Raw genomic sequence first — 19,980 nt, 5'->3', positions numbered from 1 at the left:
GATGCTTCAAGTGAAGTTCAAATGATGAAGACTATGGACTACAGTACCTCATTGCCTGGATCCAAGGAAGAAAAAAATCTCTGTGGTACTTTGTTGTACCAATGTCTGGCTGCATGGTGACACAGGATGAACTAGAAGGAAGGGAAGAGTTTTACTTCAAAAATTGGGTATTGATTGCTTGTACAGCAATATTCTGTAGTGTAGGCAAAGATTTTTATGTTCATTGTTAATTCCATACAAACTGAGGTTCTTCAGTACCTTGCAGCAGACGATCTCAGCTTCCCTTAACTTCACTGGAGACAAAGGGAATAGTGTGATAAGTTGTTTGGGGAGAAGCTTTGTACCTAAGCTGCAATGCATAAAATGTACAAAAATCTTTAAAATGGCCAGAAGATCCTGCTAAACTTCTCATTCTGAAGGAAATGCAAATTCAGCCTAGGATACAGATGGGATGACTGTCACTGATGCAGAAACAGCTGATCCATAGCAAGGAGGCATACTTTAGGAAAAGGCAAATAAGAAAACCATATCGACTGTTTCATTTGTATTTACTCCAAGAGCTTTAATAATAGTTCATTTTTAGTCTTAACTTCAAGATGTTTGGAACTCCTAGACATTAATCCAAGTTGATACTTTATAGCATACAGTCCAAATGGCTTATGATGCTTGCATAGTTCTATGTAAAAGTTTTGGCTCGTTCCATTTTTTTTCACAGCTTTTTTGCTAGACTGAATAGATGGTCTCTATGGTTTGGTTGTTAGAATAGTCCAAAACAGTGTGTTGGGGTGGTCTGACAACTTGTAGTGTGGTGCTTTTTGCTGCTTCTGTATCCTCAAAAAGCCACTGTAATTATGTCGTAGTATTTTGCCACTTACTGTACAATTTAAAGATTGTGTTGATAAAGATTTGCTTTCCTCTGATAGTTGGTAGAATTCATAGGGAAGTTAGAAGAACATTTTCATTAGAAGTGTAAGTATACAAGGGAAAAGATGTCATAGGAGAGAATCACATGAACTAAAAATGCAGGTTGTGGTCTTCTGAATCAAAAAACTTCTCTGTATAATAGAAGCATCTGTATAAGAGAAGGTAATGCTTCAACACTGATTGGAAATGTGACAGATAGAATTTAATTGATTCTCCCCCTCTCCAGAATTTAATTGATTCTCCCCCTCTCCCTCTCAAAAAAATTGGAAATTTTTTATTGTCGCTGTGCTGCCTCAGTCTCCTTTACTCTATTGCTTTTCAGTGTTACGTTATATGGTTGGCTGATTTTCAGTGTGGATGGTTTATATGAATGGAATTCAAGCATATAAAGTTTTAGACACCAAATAATTGTATGATAAAATATGTAGTGCATATATTTAAAAAAGCCACATGTGGAGCTGTCTAGCCCTTTATAAAGTTATATTCCCCGCTCTATAGTTTCTTCAAATTATTTAAGGATACTGAAACTCAGATTAAGTAGGAGGGGTGTCTGTGTTGTTGTTTTTGCTGGTTCTTACTTATTAGAAGTTGATTCCTTACCTACATGGCTCTACAGGCATGCTATCTGTCACGATCATTCAGAAATCAAGTTTATTTTCGCTTACCAAGAGTCAATATGCAGAAAAGAGTTTGTATACTGTACTATGATCAGACTTTTATGCTACTTTACTTGTATGTCAGAGCTGCATAACCAAATCTACAGGCCTTATTTTGAAAGGCCATTCAAGCATTTTCTCCCCCACACCAGGTTTCTTAAAAATACAAATTAAAAAAATTAACAAAATTAATTTCACTTTGCTTGTGGCCTTGACCCCTTGATATGCTGTGAAAATCAGTTCTTGGTCATTTGCCATAAAAAATCCTATGGGACCTTTTTCTGGGATCATTAGCTCTGATGTCTTGGACAGACTCCAACGTGCATAATTGCATTCTGCTCTTTTCTCCGTCAGTTCTCCCTGAAGTTCCAGTTGGATTTGGTTCACATCTGTCATGAACTACAATGTCCATTTATACTGTACTGCTTAAATGATTCTAGATTCTGGAGAGGTTTTATTTGCTAATAGTGAAGCAAATCATGCCTTCCTCTATTTTGTTGTAATATATTTTGCAATGTGTATCAGGTTAAGGTGAACGATATGATGCCTTCAAAAATTACATTTGAAGGAAAACACATCTTTCATTTCAAAGGAATATTATACAAAGGAATATATATTATATTATATTATATTACATTACATTACATTATATTATATTATATTATATTATATTATATTATATTATATTATATTATATTATATGAATCATATCATATCATATCATATCATATCTTTTTTAAAATAAAAGTGAGTTTTCCAGTCATCTAAAAGTTTGCTCCTCTTATTGAGACACGAAAGATATTTTCTATAGCAGATGTTGCCATATATTGTGAAGATGACGCACATCTGGGTTTCCAACATGTAGATTCTCTCAGAGTTGCAAGATCATCCTCAAATGCCTGCACTGTTAAGATGCTGATAATGCTATGCATAGCTATAAAAAGACAAACACTTTGGTTAAATAGATTTTGTGTCAGGTATGGAGGGGCATATCTCAGCATTCTTGGTATTAACTGGTTTGAACTTTGTGAGGAGATGAATCTGATTGCTGTGGCAGAGCATGTATCTCCTTCCCTAACCCTAGTAGGGACAGACTCTCCGGAGTCATTGCTTGCTCAGCATGTTGCAGAGCTCACTTGTGTGGTGTATGTGAAATGAAAACTCCAGGACAGATGATTTACAACCTACAAAATAGCCAATAACTTCAAGCTAGAAGGACAGTGGGTGGGATAGAGCATAGAAGCCCAAGTATCATACACAATAGATGTCTGTTTAACTAAACCCAGTGACATCTGCTTTAATCACATCCTGGTTTTGCCTGGGTAGGAGTTAGCTTTAAAGAGAAACACAGATCTTGAATTGTCCTTCCATGAGGCTAGCAAGCTTGGATCTAAAGTATGGGGAAGAGCCTTTCTTGGTAAAAGTTTTTTTCCAATCCCATTAAGGACAGATGTTTAAAATAAAATAACTATTGACCATTATGCAGAGATGAAATAGATTCATAGCACAAAATAATCCTCTTTGCCTTTTGTTACAGACTACTTCTTGAATCTGTTCACTTTCACATTCTCCATTTAGGCCTTATTTTGTGCTAAATGGCAGGAAAAAGAAAATACAAAGTAGAGGCACTGAACTTACAAGGGCAGATGAGCTTCACTTTCCATAACATCAGTGACAGGATGCATTTCTTCATTAGAAAATAAGGTGCTATGATTGTTTGTTTCTGCTTCAGGATTCGTATCTGTAAAGCATGAATAATGGTGCTTCAGTATTTAATAAAGTGATACTTGCTTAATGTTATTCCATATCCTTTCCTTTTACCAGCTTCTGTGTACAAACTACCTTTGTCTCTAAAATGCTTTCACTTTTGATCTGCCACCATAAAGTGTTTCTGACACATCTATGGAGAGTACAGTATAGAAATATGGACTGCAAGGAGCATAAACATTCAAGCACATTTTTAATGTTACAAATCCAGGTGGCTAATTTTCTTACGTAATGTCTTAACATCTACTTAGATATATGCATTATCTATTGGCTTTTGGTCTTTAACTCACCATTGTATTCATGTGATTTGGCGGTACAAACCCGATAAACTCTCCTGTGTGCTGATAGATAGATGTCTGCCCTCTGTTAAAATTCTCTGCTGTCAAGATTAATTCTGAAGCTGGAAATATCTAGACTGTATGGCTGCCATTAGACATTTTCAAAATGCTGGTTTATGACATGATATACTTTTTTTTTTCCCCTTAAGATATTGAACAGTTAGGTGAAGAAATGAAAGGTGGCCTCAGGCACCTTGCACAGACATTGCAACTATATTTGAAAGCGGAGATCCAGGATGTGTCTCAGTTGCCAGCTGCAATTGACTTTTTTCAGATCTTCACAAAAGTAAGTGTTACAATGTGATTGCTTGACAACTCATAAATTATCCTTTCCTTGTGTTCTTGATTTATTTTTGAGTGGAAAGTGATATATGACAAAGTGAAATCAAACTGTTTTTTCTATTCAGACAGATTTAATCAGAAGTACAGTTAAAGTAGAAGCCAGAGGGTATTTGTTTTTCCTTTTTAAAAATTATCATGTTAAAGCTATTGGGAAAAGAACCAGTTGCATTAAAAAACAAAGAAGTTCAAAACCAATCGAGTCAATCAATCAAAGTAATTTTTCTACAGTAATAAAGAGCATATAGCATCACTCCTCAGCCTAGAATTTTTCTGCAAAGTGCAATATCTTATATTTACAGATATACTCCCATTCCTTCTTGTCATTTAATGGTGTGCACTAATGGATGTTCCTGACAGTACTGTATCTAACAAACTGCTTTCTCAAGGGCCATGTGGATCATGTATCCTAAAGGGCTACATGTAATGTGCTTGAAATAAATTTCCACAATGTGTAAAATGTTTGTTATGTTCCTAACTAAATACTGTTGTTTTCTGCTCGACAAGTTTTATTGCTTGCAATTCAGAAAACTTAGTTTGGACAATGCTAACAGAAGTAATTTATATAGAGAAAACTCATAGTTTTAACTTTTAGGGGTTTTTTTTAATTTCTAATTGATTGCTAAATTCTACAATAAATTCTACAATAAATTCTACAATTCTCAACTCATATAGGTTTTAATTGTTTTAATAAACATTTTCTTAAGAAGTCAAACTCTTAGATATTTTTATTCTGATATAAATGAAGAGAAGAGCTTAAAATTGAAGATGTTAAATAAAAACACAATATATGATTTTTATATTTTAAAATCTCTTTGCACAATTGTGGAATCTTTTGGTATGGGCAGAAGGAGTGATAGAAACAACTGTGGTTTTTTTCCTGTGCTCCTGGGATTTTTTTTTTGCAATTATACTACTGTGCTGTGAAGTTGCAGTTTTCCATGAAAAATCACACAAGCTGAAATACACCCAGTCAAAAGCCTCAGAGATAAAAAATCTTATGCACTACCTAGTCTCCATGCAAACTTGCCTGAATGTGACATAACACATGCTGTGTTACATGATTTAGCGAATTTGTACAAATGAAGATAAGGCTGAGTATCAGTGGATGATCACTGCCTAACTGGTCTGAACTGACTTCTAAGAAATTATTTACAAGTCTTGTTGCTTTCTGTGTAATAATAAGCTTAAGATGGAGGCTGGCCATGGTGACTTTACAGAAGCAGTGTGAAGGTTGCCTGATGTATTGAAGCAATGGTGAAGAAAATAAGGAAGCCTTTAAAATTTTTATTTATGTACATGCATACACAAGCATCTGCATGTATGTGCACCTCTTCTTCCCTCCTGTGTATTTTAACAAGGTAATGCAAGCAGGCATCAAGAGCGGAGTGAAAGTGAAGATTTCCTAGCTCCATATCCAGTTACCAGGAGAGCTTGAAATGAATGCTCCAGTTAATGACAACATTTGTCCCGCTATAGCTTTGCTATAGTGTAAATATACAAAGATATTTTTAACCCAATGTATTCCTTATATTGACTGTAAATCTGTCATTACCCTATTCAAAGTATGGCAAACTACTGAGTTTTTAAGTTCTTGCTTTTTTCTTTTTTTCTTCTGTAAATTCAGAGCCTCTCAGACCATTAAAGTAGGTCTCATTTCCATCTTTTGCTCATGTCACTGAGTCTGTATCATAGCTTACCCTCGGAAAATGGAGAGCGAATGATGTATCATGAGTACAAGTACTTCGTATCACTAATAAAAAGAATTGATAGAATAGACAGAAGAATCTGACTGAACAAGTAAATTGTTTGGGAGAAAGGAGCTGATTCATGGGTAGATAAGTTTATGTTATGTAAGCTTGCTTATTAAAACTTACAATATTAGTTAGAAAATCGACATATAGTTCTATGAAACTGCTAGTCTTGTAAGCCCACAAACAGAGCTGTTAGAAAGACACAACTATTTCTTGTAACAAAATTATTATTGCTTAGTGTTGATAGTTTCAGGACTGGTTTGTGCATAAACAAAATTATTATGGCAAAGCTATTACATTAGTTCTACACTTGAACATTTGGACATTGTACACCACTGATAATTACAAGGCCTGCCTAGCCCTAAACAAAACTGTTATCTGGGATGACAGAAGTTTTAGGCCAGTTTTCATCCTGTCTAAGCACCCAGGAATAAAAATACATCGCAAGGATAGTTTGGATCTTAATCCAACAGCGATCCCTAATGACCACTGAAGGAAGCAAGAGGACACCAAAAGATACAAGACAGAGGCTTAATTTGGGTGGACCAAGACAGGACTATGGGTGGGCCCTTTCCTGGAAATGTGATGAATATTCATATTGCTGTAAATATAAGCTGAAAATCCAAAGGCTGAGGTGGGCACGTTTGGTGGAGAAATCCCCTGTGTTCCCCAGCGCTGCAATAAAGAATACCTGCTTAATAGTCTCATTGGCTATTGAGTCGTGACTGGTTTATTCACGGCATCATTTGGCGACTGGGATGGGATCCTCTCTGCTCAGCTGTAGGACCTGGTAAGGAACAGGACTTCCCAGGTGCACCCCAGGATTTCCTGGAGGGCCTCCTCGCCCTGCTGAATCACTGTGGGAGCAGACAAGGACCATCATAGAAATAAAAGTATCTTTATTTTGTTATTTTGTGTGGGTTAGTCCCACTCGGTACCAGGACTGGTTGTCTACACTGGGGGTCCGTAATTTGTCAGGAGACGTCCCATGTGGGACCCACAAGTTGTGGGAGAGGTCCACACGTAAAAAACTTTAACTGGGAATTAGCGAAATGAGCTGGTTATGTTTGGGCTGATTGTGCAGTCTAGTTAGTGCTACACAGTAACTGCTTGGTCTAGTTAACTCACTTAAGTCTGGCTAATATAGACCAAGAACTTGTAATAAGGGTTTCTGAGTTTTGCCTATCCCTTTACTTATTTTTGATTGTCAATATCTTTGTGAAGTATGTTAACAAGTTTTGTTGATGGTGTCTGTGTGTGTGAGCAAATAAGCACGAAGTGAGCATGGAGTCCTGATCTGGAGTTCCACGAGGGATACGGCCAGAGAAGGACAAAGCGAATGATAATACTATAAATTGTTTGTTGGATTGTCTGTGAGATGATAACAATTCACTATTAATATTGATAATAATCCCTGTGGTATGTGCAATGTTGAGTCTGAAATATTGTGATTGAAGGGTTTATATAGGAGGGTTTTGTGGAAGTGATAAAGAAGAGTTTTGTGATAGGTTAGGATGGAATAACAAAGGAGAAGAGGAAACAAGGAAGGTGATAGGAGCATTAGTGGCTGTATTGGACTGGAAAGGAATCAGAGAAGAAGGATGACGGGGAGTTGGAAATGATGTAGGAAGATTTGGTGAAAATAGTACGAGAAGTTATAGTGGAAATAATGGAAGGGGTTTCATAAAAATGACAAAAGAGAGTTTCGTGGCAGGATAGGTCCAAATCAGTGTTTGTGCTGTAAACAGGAGGGGCATTGGACATTCCCTCTTCCAAAGCTTTTACAGGACTCTAGAAGGATAGCTTCTACTGAAGTTAATTGGCAGGGACCTGCGAATCTACCCTGGTGGATCCACTGGAGAAAAAAGTGGAGTTAGATTTTAATTGATACTGGTGCTCTTTGCTGTTTTGAATTATTACCCATAAGCAAAGACTTTGTAAATATAGTGGGAGTGACTGGCCAACAGAAAAGGACATTATTTTGTGAACCTCTCAAATACAAATTAGGGAAACAAATTGGAATACAGAAATTTTTATATATTGCAGACACTCCTAAATCCCTGCTGAGATGAGATTTATTAGAACAATTGAAAGCCAAAATAAAATTTAAACAAGGTGAGTAAAAAAAAATCAACTAATTGATATCGTGAGCCTAAACAAAATAATTCCTGCTAAAACTACTAGAGTAATAGCAGTCTTCAAAGAAATTGTTAATCAGATATATCCAGGAGTACGGGCCTCAGGAATTCTGGGGAGAAGTAAAAATGCTACCCTGATAGTGATTGAACTGATAGTGATTGAAGGAAGACGCCACTCCTGTTCAAAAGAAACAGTATCCATTGAGATTGAAAAATCAAAAAGGAATAGAAAATTTAATTAATTATTTTATAAAACATGGACTCTTGATAGAATGCCAATCAGAATTTAATCGAGTAATGAAAAATCTCAGAGAAATAAACAATATTTCTAAAGACATACATCCGGTGGTACCTAACCCTTACACCCTGCTTACAAAACTTATGAAGAATCAAATCAGATCTGGTTTATAGTGTTATACTTAAAAGATGCTTTCTTCTGCCTGCTTTTAGCCATAGAAAGTCAAAAGTTGTTTGCATTTCAGTGGGAAAGTCCTACCCAGCTTGTCTGGACAGTGTTACCCCAAGGATTTAAAAACAGAAATCAAGTGGCATGAGAATTAGAAAGTTGGGAAGCTCCCTGTAAGGAAGGAACTCTCCTGCAGTATGTAGATGACTTGCTGATAGCAACTGAAACAGAATCAGACTATATTCAGTGGGCTGTAGGGCTACTAAATTTTCTTGGACTAAATGGATGCCAAGTTTCTCAACAGAAGGCCTAGATGGTTCAGCGGTGAGTGACCTACCTGGGATATGAAGTCTTCGGAGGACAAGAATTGGGACCTGGGCGAAAGGAGGCTGTTTGTAAGACTCCATTACTTGGAACAGTGAAGGAACTCAGAACCTTCCTGGGAATGATGGGTTGGTGCTGTCTGTAGATCAATAACTATGGGATAATAGTAAAGCCTCTCTATGAACTTTTGAAAAATAGTCCTGTCAAATTGGTGTGGACAAAAGAAGCTCAAAATCCTTTTGATGTTCTGAAAAAGGAACTCATGAGAGCCCTAGCCTTGGCATTGCCAGATATTACGAGACTCTTCTGGCTCTTTTCTCATGAAAAACAGGGCATTGCCTTCGGACTTTTAGCCCAACATCTAGGGCCTTGTAAAAGAGCTGTGGCCTACTTCTCCAAACAACTAGATGTAGTACTGAATATTGAGGAAGCTCAAAAATTTACTCTAGGCCAAAAGATGACAGTGATGGTCTCTCACACTATATCGACCGTTCTGGAGCAAAAAGGAAATCACTGGCTTTCCCCATCCAGATTTTTGAAATATCAAGCTATACTGGTGGAATCTGATGATGTTGCAATAGAAGCCACTAACATTATGAACCCAGCTTCTTTTCTTAGTGAAACAACTACTGAGCCATTGACCCACAATCGTGTAGACACGATGGAGGTTGTATATTCTAGCAGACCAGACCTCATGATTCCTGGTTCACAGATGGTAGTAGTTTTGTCCGACAAAGTACTCATAAAGCTGGATATGCAATAACCACCACTGACAAGATAATCAAATCTGCATCTTCACCTGTTCGAACGTCTGCTCAGAAAGCAGAAATCATTGCCCTAACCAGAGCATTAGAACTGGCAAAAGGGAAAGAGATAAATATATGGACAGATTCTAAGTATGCTTTTGGAGTTATACATGCCCATGGAGCAATCTGGAAGGAACATGGACTTTTGACCAGTCAAGGAAAACAAATTAAACATGCATAAGAAATACCATCGTCTGGAAGCTGTGCAATTACCAGCTAGAGTTGCTATTATGCATTGCCGTGGACATATGAGAGGTAACACTGATCAGAAAAGGTAACAGATTGGCTGATATTGAGACTAAGCGGGCAGCAGAAAGAGAATGTGAAGTCCAAATTTCAACTTTAATCCCAACTAACAAAAACAGTGAACTGAATGATCAAGAAGATATTAAATATTCCAGATTAGACCAGGAATTAATGACAGACCTAGGGATAAAAGTCCCTCCTAAAGGATGGGCATAACTAGAAGATGGAAGGACAATAATACCCTCCTTCTTAATTTGGGCTCTGGTTAGAGTAGAACATAACAAAACCCACTGGGGAGCAGATACCCTGTACAAATACCTTAATCAAAAATGTATAGGGAGAAATTTATATACAGCAGTTCAACAAGTGACACAACAATGTGAAATATGTTTGAAAAATTATCCTAATACTGGGAATCAGGTACAATTGGATACAATTCAGAAGGGAAATGCTTCAGGAGAAAATTGGCTCCAGATAGCCGGAAGCTTTCCCTTGTAGAACCAACAAAGCCAGAGTAACTAAGGTATTGTTAAATGAAATAATACCTCAGTTTGGGGTACCTATAAACATCTCATGAGATAGAGGATCCCATTTTTATGCACAAATAATGCAACAGGTGAGCAAGCTATTGGAAATTAATTGGCAATTACACACTCCCTATAGGCCTCAGGTGGGTGGACCAGTGGAAAAATGAACCATTTAATAAAACAACAAATATCCAAGATATGCCAAGAGGCAAACCTGTATTGGTATCAAGTATTACCAGAAGCTTTGCTCAGGATATATGTAGAACCAAGAGCTAAAGAAAATCTCAATCCTTTTGAAATACTGTATGGGAGGCCATACCACACTGAGTAAAAGGGGAAGGATCTGAGTCAACTGGGAGATTCTTACCTTCATAATTATATAATGTCTCTGGGAAAGCAATTGAAACTAATTGATAAGAATGTCCCGGGAACTAGAATCAGGGACTTTTAACCCAGGAGACTGGGTTTACATTAAAAATTTCTCAAATGATCTTGTTTGGGAGGAATGGGATGGACCATATCAAGTGCTGCTGACAACCTTTACAGCTATTAAGATATGGGAGCGACCTGCCTGGATTCATTACTGCCGAGCAAAAAGAGCCCCAGAAGGACAGTGGACTTCTGAACTTCAAGGACCTTTAAAGCTGAAACTACAGAAGCGATAAAATGGAATTATGGATGCTGTCAGTCATTTTGTTGATACCATATTCTTGGACCTGGAGGACTGGGATCGATTGGCCCTGGTCTTGAGCACACATGAAGTATACCCGAAGTATGGGTTTGAAATCCAACACAAGCTTAAATTTGTTAAGAGTGGTTATGCATGGGCCAGAAATATATCTAGAGCATGAATGGCATTGGGACAACGTATACAGACTGCAGCAGCTGCTAGGGAAGGTGGGACAAGAGATGAAGGTGGACTGCAGAGTTACCAATAGAACCATTCACCAGCAGGTAAATCAGATCTTTGTAATAGAAATAGAAACTGGGAAAAACCAAGAAAAAACTTGTAGTAAAGAAGAAATGGACTGCTGGCACAATTTTACTTTGGTCAAACCAGTATATATACTGTGCCTCTGGGCCCAAGGGAAAATAGGGCTGTCATTTAAATTAAAAATTGACACTATATCCTTAACCACATCAACTTCCACAACTACCCTTGCATCAGCTTCACCTGGCTTTAAGATTGACACCAAAAAAGTTACTAAGATTGGACCCTATGCAGTTAAGCTGAATTGACAACAGCAAATACTCCTTAATCCTTCTTGATCACTAAAGAAGGTGGACATGTCTGTGCAAATTAATATCACTACTATTAACTCAAAATGTTCACCTCAGTATCTCCAATACTGGATGGTACTCTTGGTTGCATTATAGAAAATTGTCCTGCTCTGAGTTTGGATCTTAATCCAACAGTGATCCCTAACAACCACTGAAGGAAGCAAGAGGACATCAAAAGATACAAGACAGAGGTGTAACTTGGGTGGACCAAGACAGGACTATGGGTGGGCCCTTTCCTGGAAGTGTGATGAATATCCCTCAGCTCAAGAGGGACAGAGAACGTCCAGCACAGGGCTACCAAGATGATAAGGAGACTGGAATATCTTTCATACGAGAAAAGGCTGCAGGAACTGGGACTATTTAGTCTAGAAAAGAGGACACTGAGGGGAGATCTTATTAACATTTACAAATATCTAAATGGTGAGTGTCAGGAGGTTGGGACATCCCTTTTTTGTATAGTAGCTAGCAACAGGACAAGGGGTAGTGGGATGAAAAGTTCCACTTAAACATAAGAAAAAACTATTTCACTGTGAGGGTGACGGAAGCAGTGGAACTGACTGCCCAGAGGGGTTGTGGAGTCTCCTTCCTTGGAGATCTTCAAGATCTGCCTGGATATGTTCCTATGTGACCTGATCTAGGTGAACCTGCTTCTGCAGGGGGATTGGATTAGATGATCTCTAAAGGTCCCTTCCAACCCCTACCATTCTACGATTCTATAATTCTATGATTCTATGATTCATGTTTGCTGTAAATATAAGCTGAAAATCAAAAGGCTGAAGTGGGCACATTTGGTGGAGAAATCCCCTGTGTTCCCCAGCACTGCAATAAAGAATGCCTGCTTAATAGTCTCATTGGCTATTGAGTCATGACTGGCTTATTCACGGCATCAGAGCTGTCAACTAAATACTCTCATATGTTTTACCTGTGAGTGTAATTATCATCTTGCAGAGTTCTGTCAAGTGAAATGCCTTTTGGAAGGCACTGTTGTCCATCTCTAATTTTCCATGTGATAGTTTATAGACTTCAGAATTTGGTCATCAGATGAAGTATGACATTACATTAAAATGTAATTTTAATATGCTTCAACCCTAGTGAGATAGCAGCAGGCATCTTCTTCTACTCTTATGGAATTGGTTTTGGAAGGTAAGCTGGATGTCAGTGCAAAAAAAGTTGAAATTTTTTTTCCCCCTTAAATTGAATAGGGATGCTTATTTCCAGCAGGCTTTGGAACTGTAAAGTCTCTGATAAAACACTTATGTGATCTCTTTTCTGTAGCATAACCTTAAAAAAGACCAGCTGTGATGATTTCTCTGTGTGGTCATAGAATAAAGAAATACTGAAGGTACATGACTTCAAGATGTAATCTTGTTTTCCCAACCTCTTCCAACATTCCTTTCAAGTTCAGTAGGTGCTTATTCTAATAGTGAGCTTTTTTGGATCTCTTGTTTCACTGCATGCCACAAAAAGATCCAGTCAAAGGTCATTTTTTAGTCTCTTTGATGCTACATGCTCAAGAAGGAAAGTAAGCAGACAGCCAGACAAAAAAGAAAAATGGTCCTGCAGTGAACTAACTAAATTCCAGATAGTTCTTGGAAAATATCCAACCTGATATAGGTCAAAAGAGCTTCTTGGAAGCTCTTCTAAACAGTCCTCCTTCCCTGCTGCCCACTGCTCTTGTGCTTGTGAAAATTAATTAGGAGTTTTATTTAGTAGCTTGCGATACTTAATGGGCAGCGAGTCCGCTTATGTGCAAACTTGTGGAAACTTCCCATCAAAAATCAAATAATGTTTTGCCATTTATTTCCATGGGAACAGAATTTCACCACAATATATTTTCAGTTTGCATAAGACCTGTGGAAAACATCAGCTGTACTGGGTAGGGTGATCTTTCAGAAGGAGTAACATACCTTCCTTTTTGACAGTGTTGCCCTGTCCTTACTAGTCAATTAGCTTTCGTATCAATCCTTCTTTCAGCTGGAATTGGATTTTTTCATTCTTGCTATCTGATCACTATTCAGAAGCTTCAGTTTATTTAATGTGCCATTTATCAAGGTTGTGACTGTTTTTAAATTCTGATCCTCAGTATTAAACAGAATTATCTGTAGTTAATTACGTGATAAGACTTCAACTCCACTGAGATATTTTCTGATGTCATGATAAATTTTTGACACCGTGGTTTTATGGTTTAATGATGTTTCCATAACCTTCAGATAAAATCAGCCCTTGCTTTTTATTCTTCTGCTTTTACTTACATGTGTGAGGAGATGGCCTGGAATCCTGTGAGAAATTTAATGGATGCGAGATAAAGAATTACAATTTTTTGTGTACATTTATGATTCTTTTAATAATAGGAGTTACGTAAACTACTTCAGACATTGAATAAAATCTGTACCTACCATATTGACTGTAAAACTGTGAGTGACTCCAGTGACTGAAACCAGGCTAAAGACACTTTCTTTAGAACAAATGTAGACTTGTCTTACATAGAATTGCAACTGTCAGAATTGACTTTTTGAGCATTTTTAGATTGTCTGAAAACCTTTTTTTTTTCCACTTAAGAGAAAGAAACAGTCATTTTAAAGACCTCCTAATTTCATATCCTCACATTTATAAAAATAATAACATATATGCAACCTGTCATTTAATAACAGTGAGGTAGAATCCAGGGATGTGAATGAACTGTAACTTGACGGACTTTTAGACCATTTTAGTGATCTTAAACCACAACTTTGTTGGAAAAGAAAGGGTTTCTAAAGGATGTTTTGATGAAGCAGTTGATAATAAACCTTTGTGAAAAGAATGCTTGGGAACCCCATAGAGCAGAAATGATACTTTACTCCTGAAATAGCAACGTCCCTAATTTTTTTGTTGAGCAAAATTTCACTTTCTGGGCAGTGTCTTATCCCTATAAACCCACATGTAGTTTAGAGAGAGATTTTTTTAGCTTTCTGAAATTTTTCATCTCTCCTACAGTTCCAATTTTGCCACTTTTTTCTTATGAACAGATTCTACTTTGAAAGCAGATGTGCTACTTTCATTTAGTTCACTGGAGAGATCACACCCTTGTATATGTGTAAGCTGAATATGCCTCTCCGTGAAGGTGGTGTGCTACCCACTAATCTCTTCTTGGGTGCAGTCCTATTCTTCATTTCCGGGTTGTTTTAGAGTAAAAATGGGTTGAAGTGGGCATAGAGATACAAGTCTAGGGTAGGATGAAATTCAGTATCCATATGCAGTGGAAACATATGTTCATCTTTTATACATAAGGCTATTTTTTTTATACTTCATTATTTTGAGGTTTGTCAAGTTGAAATTAAAGTGAAGAAGAGATGCAAGTTTATACTGTATGCTTATCTCTGTGTACCTGTAGACAGTTTTAACCAAAAAACTTCTTGTCCATTTAGGCTGTTGGTGTCATTGATTTTATTTTTAACTAAGAAGAAGTAAGGAGGCTACTGTAAAGTTTAGAGTTATACCTCTCAAAGGACAAAGCACCTTGCTCTCTTTTAAAATCCTTTGTTTATTCCTCCTATCAAAGTATAAATATATTTTACTTGATCTTCTAAGTTTTCTGTACTTATTATTTCACTGGATGCCTTGAAAGAGTTCCTTTTCAACATAAAGTGTATTAATAATAATTATTAAAAATTATTTAGTATGTATCTGCATAGGCAGAAGAGAGCTGGGAGTATAGAATATTAAATAATGGAAATCTATTTGGGTATCTTTTTAAGTGCAAGTTGCAGGAGATTGTGACTGGAAAAAGTATGTTTGATCTTCACATTGCTGTCTCAGATCTTATAGGCATCAGGTAGCATATGTTTTCTCAGAAGACCTTTGAAGACAAGGTATGTGTGCCTGGTCAAGATATTCTTTAGAAGCACTTTCAGCACTTTAGAAGCACTACTCTAACTTAGGTTGAATTCTTTAACTTAGTGTAGTCCATGTTAGCGGGGGAATGAAGGTTATTTTTATCAAGAAAGTCGAGAGAAATACTAGGAGAAAGCTGCGTAAAGTTATGAGCAAGTGAAGAGTTCTTAAAGGCATGCATGTGAAGATTGCTTTCTGATGACACATTTGCTAGGCTACTTAACTCTGGATGAAGTTATTCAGTTTCCTTATAATTAGGAGGCCATGAAGTTGTTTTTTTTTTTTTCTGGAAGTAACAAAAGCAAGTACATGTTTATCCATCATTGTGTAATTAAAACCTAATGTACATTACTACACTGTCTCAAGCAACTCACATTTTTAGGGTAAATTGAAGACCAGACCAGTTGTGACAAATGTATTTTTTAGTCATGGCCCAGGAAACTATTTTGCAAAGACTATTTCATTTTTATATTTCTTTTTTATTATAATTTCTAAACTCTTGTAATTTCCAGAAATCATTATACCTGAAACAACAGTGGTTAAGCCTAGGTGCTCAACATACAATTGTGTTTATGTCAATTTTCTTTTTATTTTAGAGTTGGAAGAGTTATGTTCCTGCTCATCAAATGATATAAGATCCTTTTCCTCTGACTGCTGGACATCTTTAAATCTGTTGCATGAGATTTGTTATTACCTTTTTATCCAAGGTGCTATGGATTTTAGTATTTCTGTTGATAAAGTTTTGTTTGGTGGAGATACAGACATGGTGTGTTCTCCGATTCTCTGTGTAGTTGTAATCATTGAAAGATTCACATTTACAGTTGTTAAGAATTTACTTGTGATCATCAGAAATATTGTGGTTTTTTTCTCCTGTATAATTTCATGAGAATTTTTCTGAATTCTCTTTACAGTGTATTCCACAGGAACATAGCAAAACTTATTCTGGTAGGCCTTCATGTTTGTTTTCAGAGGACATGAACGTTCCTTTTCCTAACATTTATTATTGCATCTGAGGAACTGCCTCATCTAGCAAGAGGGGAATATGTTAAGATCAACCTCTCCTTTTGCAGTACATGAAACCAAAGGAAATGAGAAAGGCTAAATGTATGAGGGGAAAACTAAACTCTGGCTTGTGGAGTTATTATTTTTTGAATATTGGATTTTATTGTTTGCATACTTGGCGTTTTAAACTCACTTTTTTTTGGTGATGATGCAGTAACATCAGAAAGATTCAGGTGCCTGCATATACTTGTTGCCAAAATGGCTCCCATTGGTTTGTCAGACAGCCTTGCAGAAGCCTGGATGAGCTAGTGTCAGCTAATGGGCAGAGCTCTTTAACCCCATATGTAAGTACAGCACTAGAAAAAGTCCATGATGCAGACTGATTTCTGGCGTAACTTTAATTCTGCATCTTAAGTCCTTTAAGGAAGGGTCATATTTCCCAAGTACAACATGGGTAAAAAATGTCAGGAGTCCACTTTGTGGTGATGAAAAGTAGGGAAGGTTTTGGGACTATTTAATAATTCATTTACTTGGTCTGGAATAACAGGTGGTCTGCCTGGTATCCCTTGTTCTCCTGCCAATTCTGCCACTCTTGAAAGAGTATGAGTAAGTAGAAAATCTGAAGTTGACCTTCTGCATTTTTGTTTATCTCTACATATGATTTTGGCATGTTATTAAATGACAACAATGCTTTTCACTTACGTAGTACTTCCGATAAGGCTCAAGAGGAAATTGAAGAAGCATTAGCAATGATTCTTTAAGGTTTTTTTGAGTAGCAGACTAATATTAATATTATTTCTAAGGAAGAAAATTAAATTAATTTCCTGTTATTTCCCCATTGAATTGATAATTTTCCTTAGCAATTACATTAATTTTTACTCACTTCAAGAGCAATAGAATATTGTACCACACTGTGAAACAAGGCTTTAACCATTCTGTTTTAAAATCAGAGCAACATGGTTACAATTAAAATATAAGCTTTTGCTAACAAAGTTTGTTGCGGTGGCAGTTAGACTATAAGCCTATAACACTTCAAACTGAGTTTATGGTATAATTCATGTCCCCTCAGTTGTGTGCACCACCTATTTTACAAAGTTTCTGTTCTATAACAAAAAGCATGTACAAAACGAGGTAGAAGAGTTCTAAAAAAAGAAATAGTTGGGTAGAATTTGTAATAATTTGGTTTGCATGGCAAGATAGAAAGCTTTGTTCTTGGAGGATAGGGTGAAGGGAAGACAGCAGAGCATTTTTTAAGGAGTTTAATTAATCCCTGATTAAAAAGCATAAGCTTCTACAACAGTTACTGCCTTGAGTGGGCCCAGGTGAAGGCAGGAAGGAAGGTGTCTCAAGTGTCTACACTTCTTTTTCAGTTGACTTGTTTTCTGTCATGCTATGTTGGAAGTAATAAGAAGCTGGAAAAGAGTCTGAAGAAATAAATGGCAGGGTAATTTAGGCTATTTTGCAACTATCTGTTTATTTTTTCCTTCTTTGGTTTTAGGTCTAGAGGTGGGATAGTGTTGTGCAGAACTGAAAAGAATCTGGGTGGTCAGGGACTTAATTACCATTACTTTGCCTAATGCTACTCAGCATACCCACAAAACACAGTGCTTAAAAAGCTAATTGTCTCTGACGTGATATACATGAGTCTCTCTTCTGTCACCCTTATGGAAGTAAACTGGAAAGAGTAATGATAAAAAGCTGTAGTGGTTGTGGCAGTTGGAGTACATGCACAAAACTATGTGGGGTGAAGCACCTTCTATATTTAGGAAAAGGTCATGTTTAGTAAAGATCTGAGTAGTAAATGAAAAACGCTTACATCCTCTATCAGCAATTTTAAAAGCCTCTAATTGAGGAGGATAAGCCTGATAACTGCTTGTAGTGCTGTTGGCAGCAAACTGTTCTGTCCTTGTCTTTGAGATGACCTGCAGTGGGTTTGCTTAAAGCATTTTTGCTTGTTTGTTTTGGCTGTGAGCAGAACTAGAATTCTGTGTGGCAGGGTTGTTAATCAGCTCTGAGACTTGTTTAACATGTTTTATAGATGAAAAGGCTAAACATTTTTTTCCTTCCAGTTGGAGTAGATTAATGGTCTTGAAAAATACCATGCTCTATGAATATATGATGGGGAACTGTATTTGTGGTGTTAACTTGCTGTTAATCTCAGCTGCTCCAGAGCCTAGCTGCAAATTAGGGTAACTTTGTCTAAGTTATCCTATAAAGCTAAGAAACTATTACAGTCTTGTATCAATGTGAGACCACTTCTGTTACACAGAGGCATTTCATGACATCAGTGGATGTCGGTTAAATGATACCTATGTGAAATTTAGTCCTTAAAACTGCATGTTCTCCCTATTCCCCAGGGAAAATATATGTTTGTTTTGATTTTTCTTTTTTTTTTTTTCCATTTTGGCGTGTTCTGTTTCATTAAAACTACTCTCAGGTTTGTTGTGGAAATAAGATGGAGAAAGAAACGGTAGTAATTCTGGGTCAGGATTGCAGTCTTATTGATCTGCTATCCTGTATTCTAGTATGAGTGAGCAGCAGTCCCAAAGTGACTTTAGCACTGTGAGCTGATTTGAGATCACTTAGCTTGTACCATAGCAACCTGAAGCTGATGAAGTCCAATTTAGACAGTTTCTTGATGTGGCAGTGGGTTTAGCTGTTCTGTAACAGTGGCTGGCAGCAGATACTGAGGAGCAAGGTGCAAGAATTAAGCATGATTATTTGTTGTAGCTTTCTTGCTTGCATCACCGTACATACCTGCCCTGGAATTTCCTGTGCTGTCCCCAGGTACTTAGATGTAGTCACATACATGCCTGATTCCTTTAGGAGCTCCTCTAATTTGCCTTAGTGATTTATTTTTTTTTTTTCTCCAGCTCTGTCACTTTTCTCTTGATTGTATAAATATTGACTAGATTTTTCATACTTATAAGCATCAGTTAATTGCATTTCTTCTTACAGATCCTTGTTTTCAGTGAGAGATTTTTTTTGACCATGAAATAGTCTGCTCTTTTTACTGCTATCTAAATGTTGTATATTCATAAGAAATGAAGTTTGCAAATTCAATTTCCTGTTCAATCTGTTTCTACATGAGAAGAATGAGGGAAATGCAGAGCTGCATGAGAAAGCACAGAACGAGAAAACCAAGCCAGACTATTAGTGGAGAATCATAGAATGGTAGGGGTTGGAAGTGACCTTTAGAGATCATCTAGTCCAACCCCCTGCAGAAGCAGGTTCACCTAGATCAGGTCGCACAGGAACATGTCCAGGCGGGTCTTGAAGACCTCCAAGGAAGGAGACTTCACAACCCCTCTGAGCAGCCTGTGCCACTGCTCCCTCACCCTCACAGTGAAATAGTTTTTTCTTATATTTAAGTGGAACTTTTTGTGTTCCAGCTTCATCCCATTACCCCTTGTCCTGTTGCTAGCTACAATAGAAAAAGGGATGCCCCAACCTCCTGACACTCACCATTTAGATATTTGTAAATGTTAGTAAGATCTCCCCTCCAGAACATAGTGTTTTCCGGTTAACTTTGAGACAACGTTTGAGCACTGTTGTTTGCTGCCAGAGCATTTCCCAACTGTTTTGGCTGAGAATACAGATAA

At 37.1% G+C, this 19,980-nt stretch overlaps 1 protein-coding gene across 4 annotated transcripts in view; it reads left to right on the top strand.

Moving 5' to 3' along the window:
- The window catches only part of SMYD3 (SET and MYND domain containing 3), a 419,799-nt gene that overhangs the window by 60,040 nt on the left and 339,779 nt on the right, over nucleotides 1–19,980 (top strand). For 3 of the 4 annotated variants that reach the window (XM_061991091.1, XM_061991092.1, XM_061991094.1), the window contains one exon: nucleotides 3,835–3,971. The exons of the other annotated variant lie outside the window; for it this stretch is intronic. In XM_061991091.1, coding sequence (XP_061847075.1) covers nucleotides 3,835–3,971 — 137 coding nt within the window. The remainder of the gene's footprint in view (nucleotides 1–3,834; nucleotides 3,972–19,980) is intronic. 4 annotated transcript variants of the gene reach the window in all.

Source organism: Colius striatus, chromosome 2 (genome assembly GCF_028858725.1).
Source record: "Colius striatus isolate bColStr4 chromosome 2, bColStr4.1.hap1, whole genome shotgun sequence".
Taxonomy (NCBI): domain Eukaryota; kingdom Metazoa; phylum Chordata; class Aves; order Coliiformes; family Coliidae; genus Colius; species Colius striatus.
This window is presented reverse-complemented; position numbering and strand designations above follow the sequence as displayed.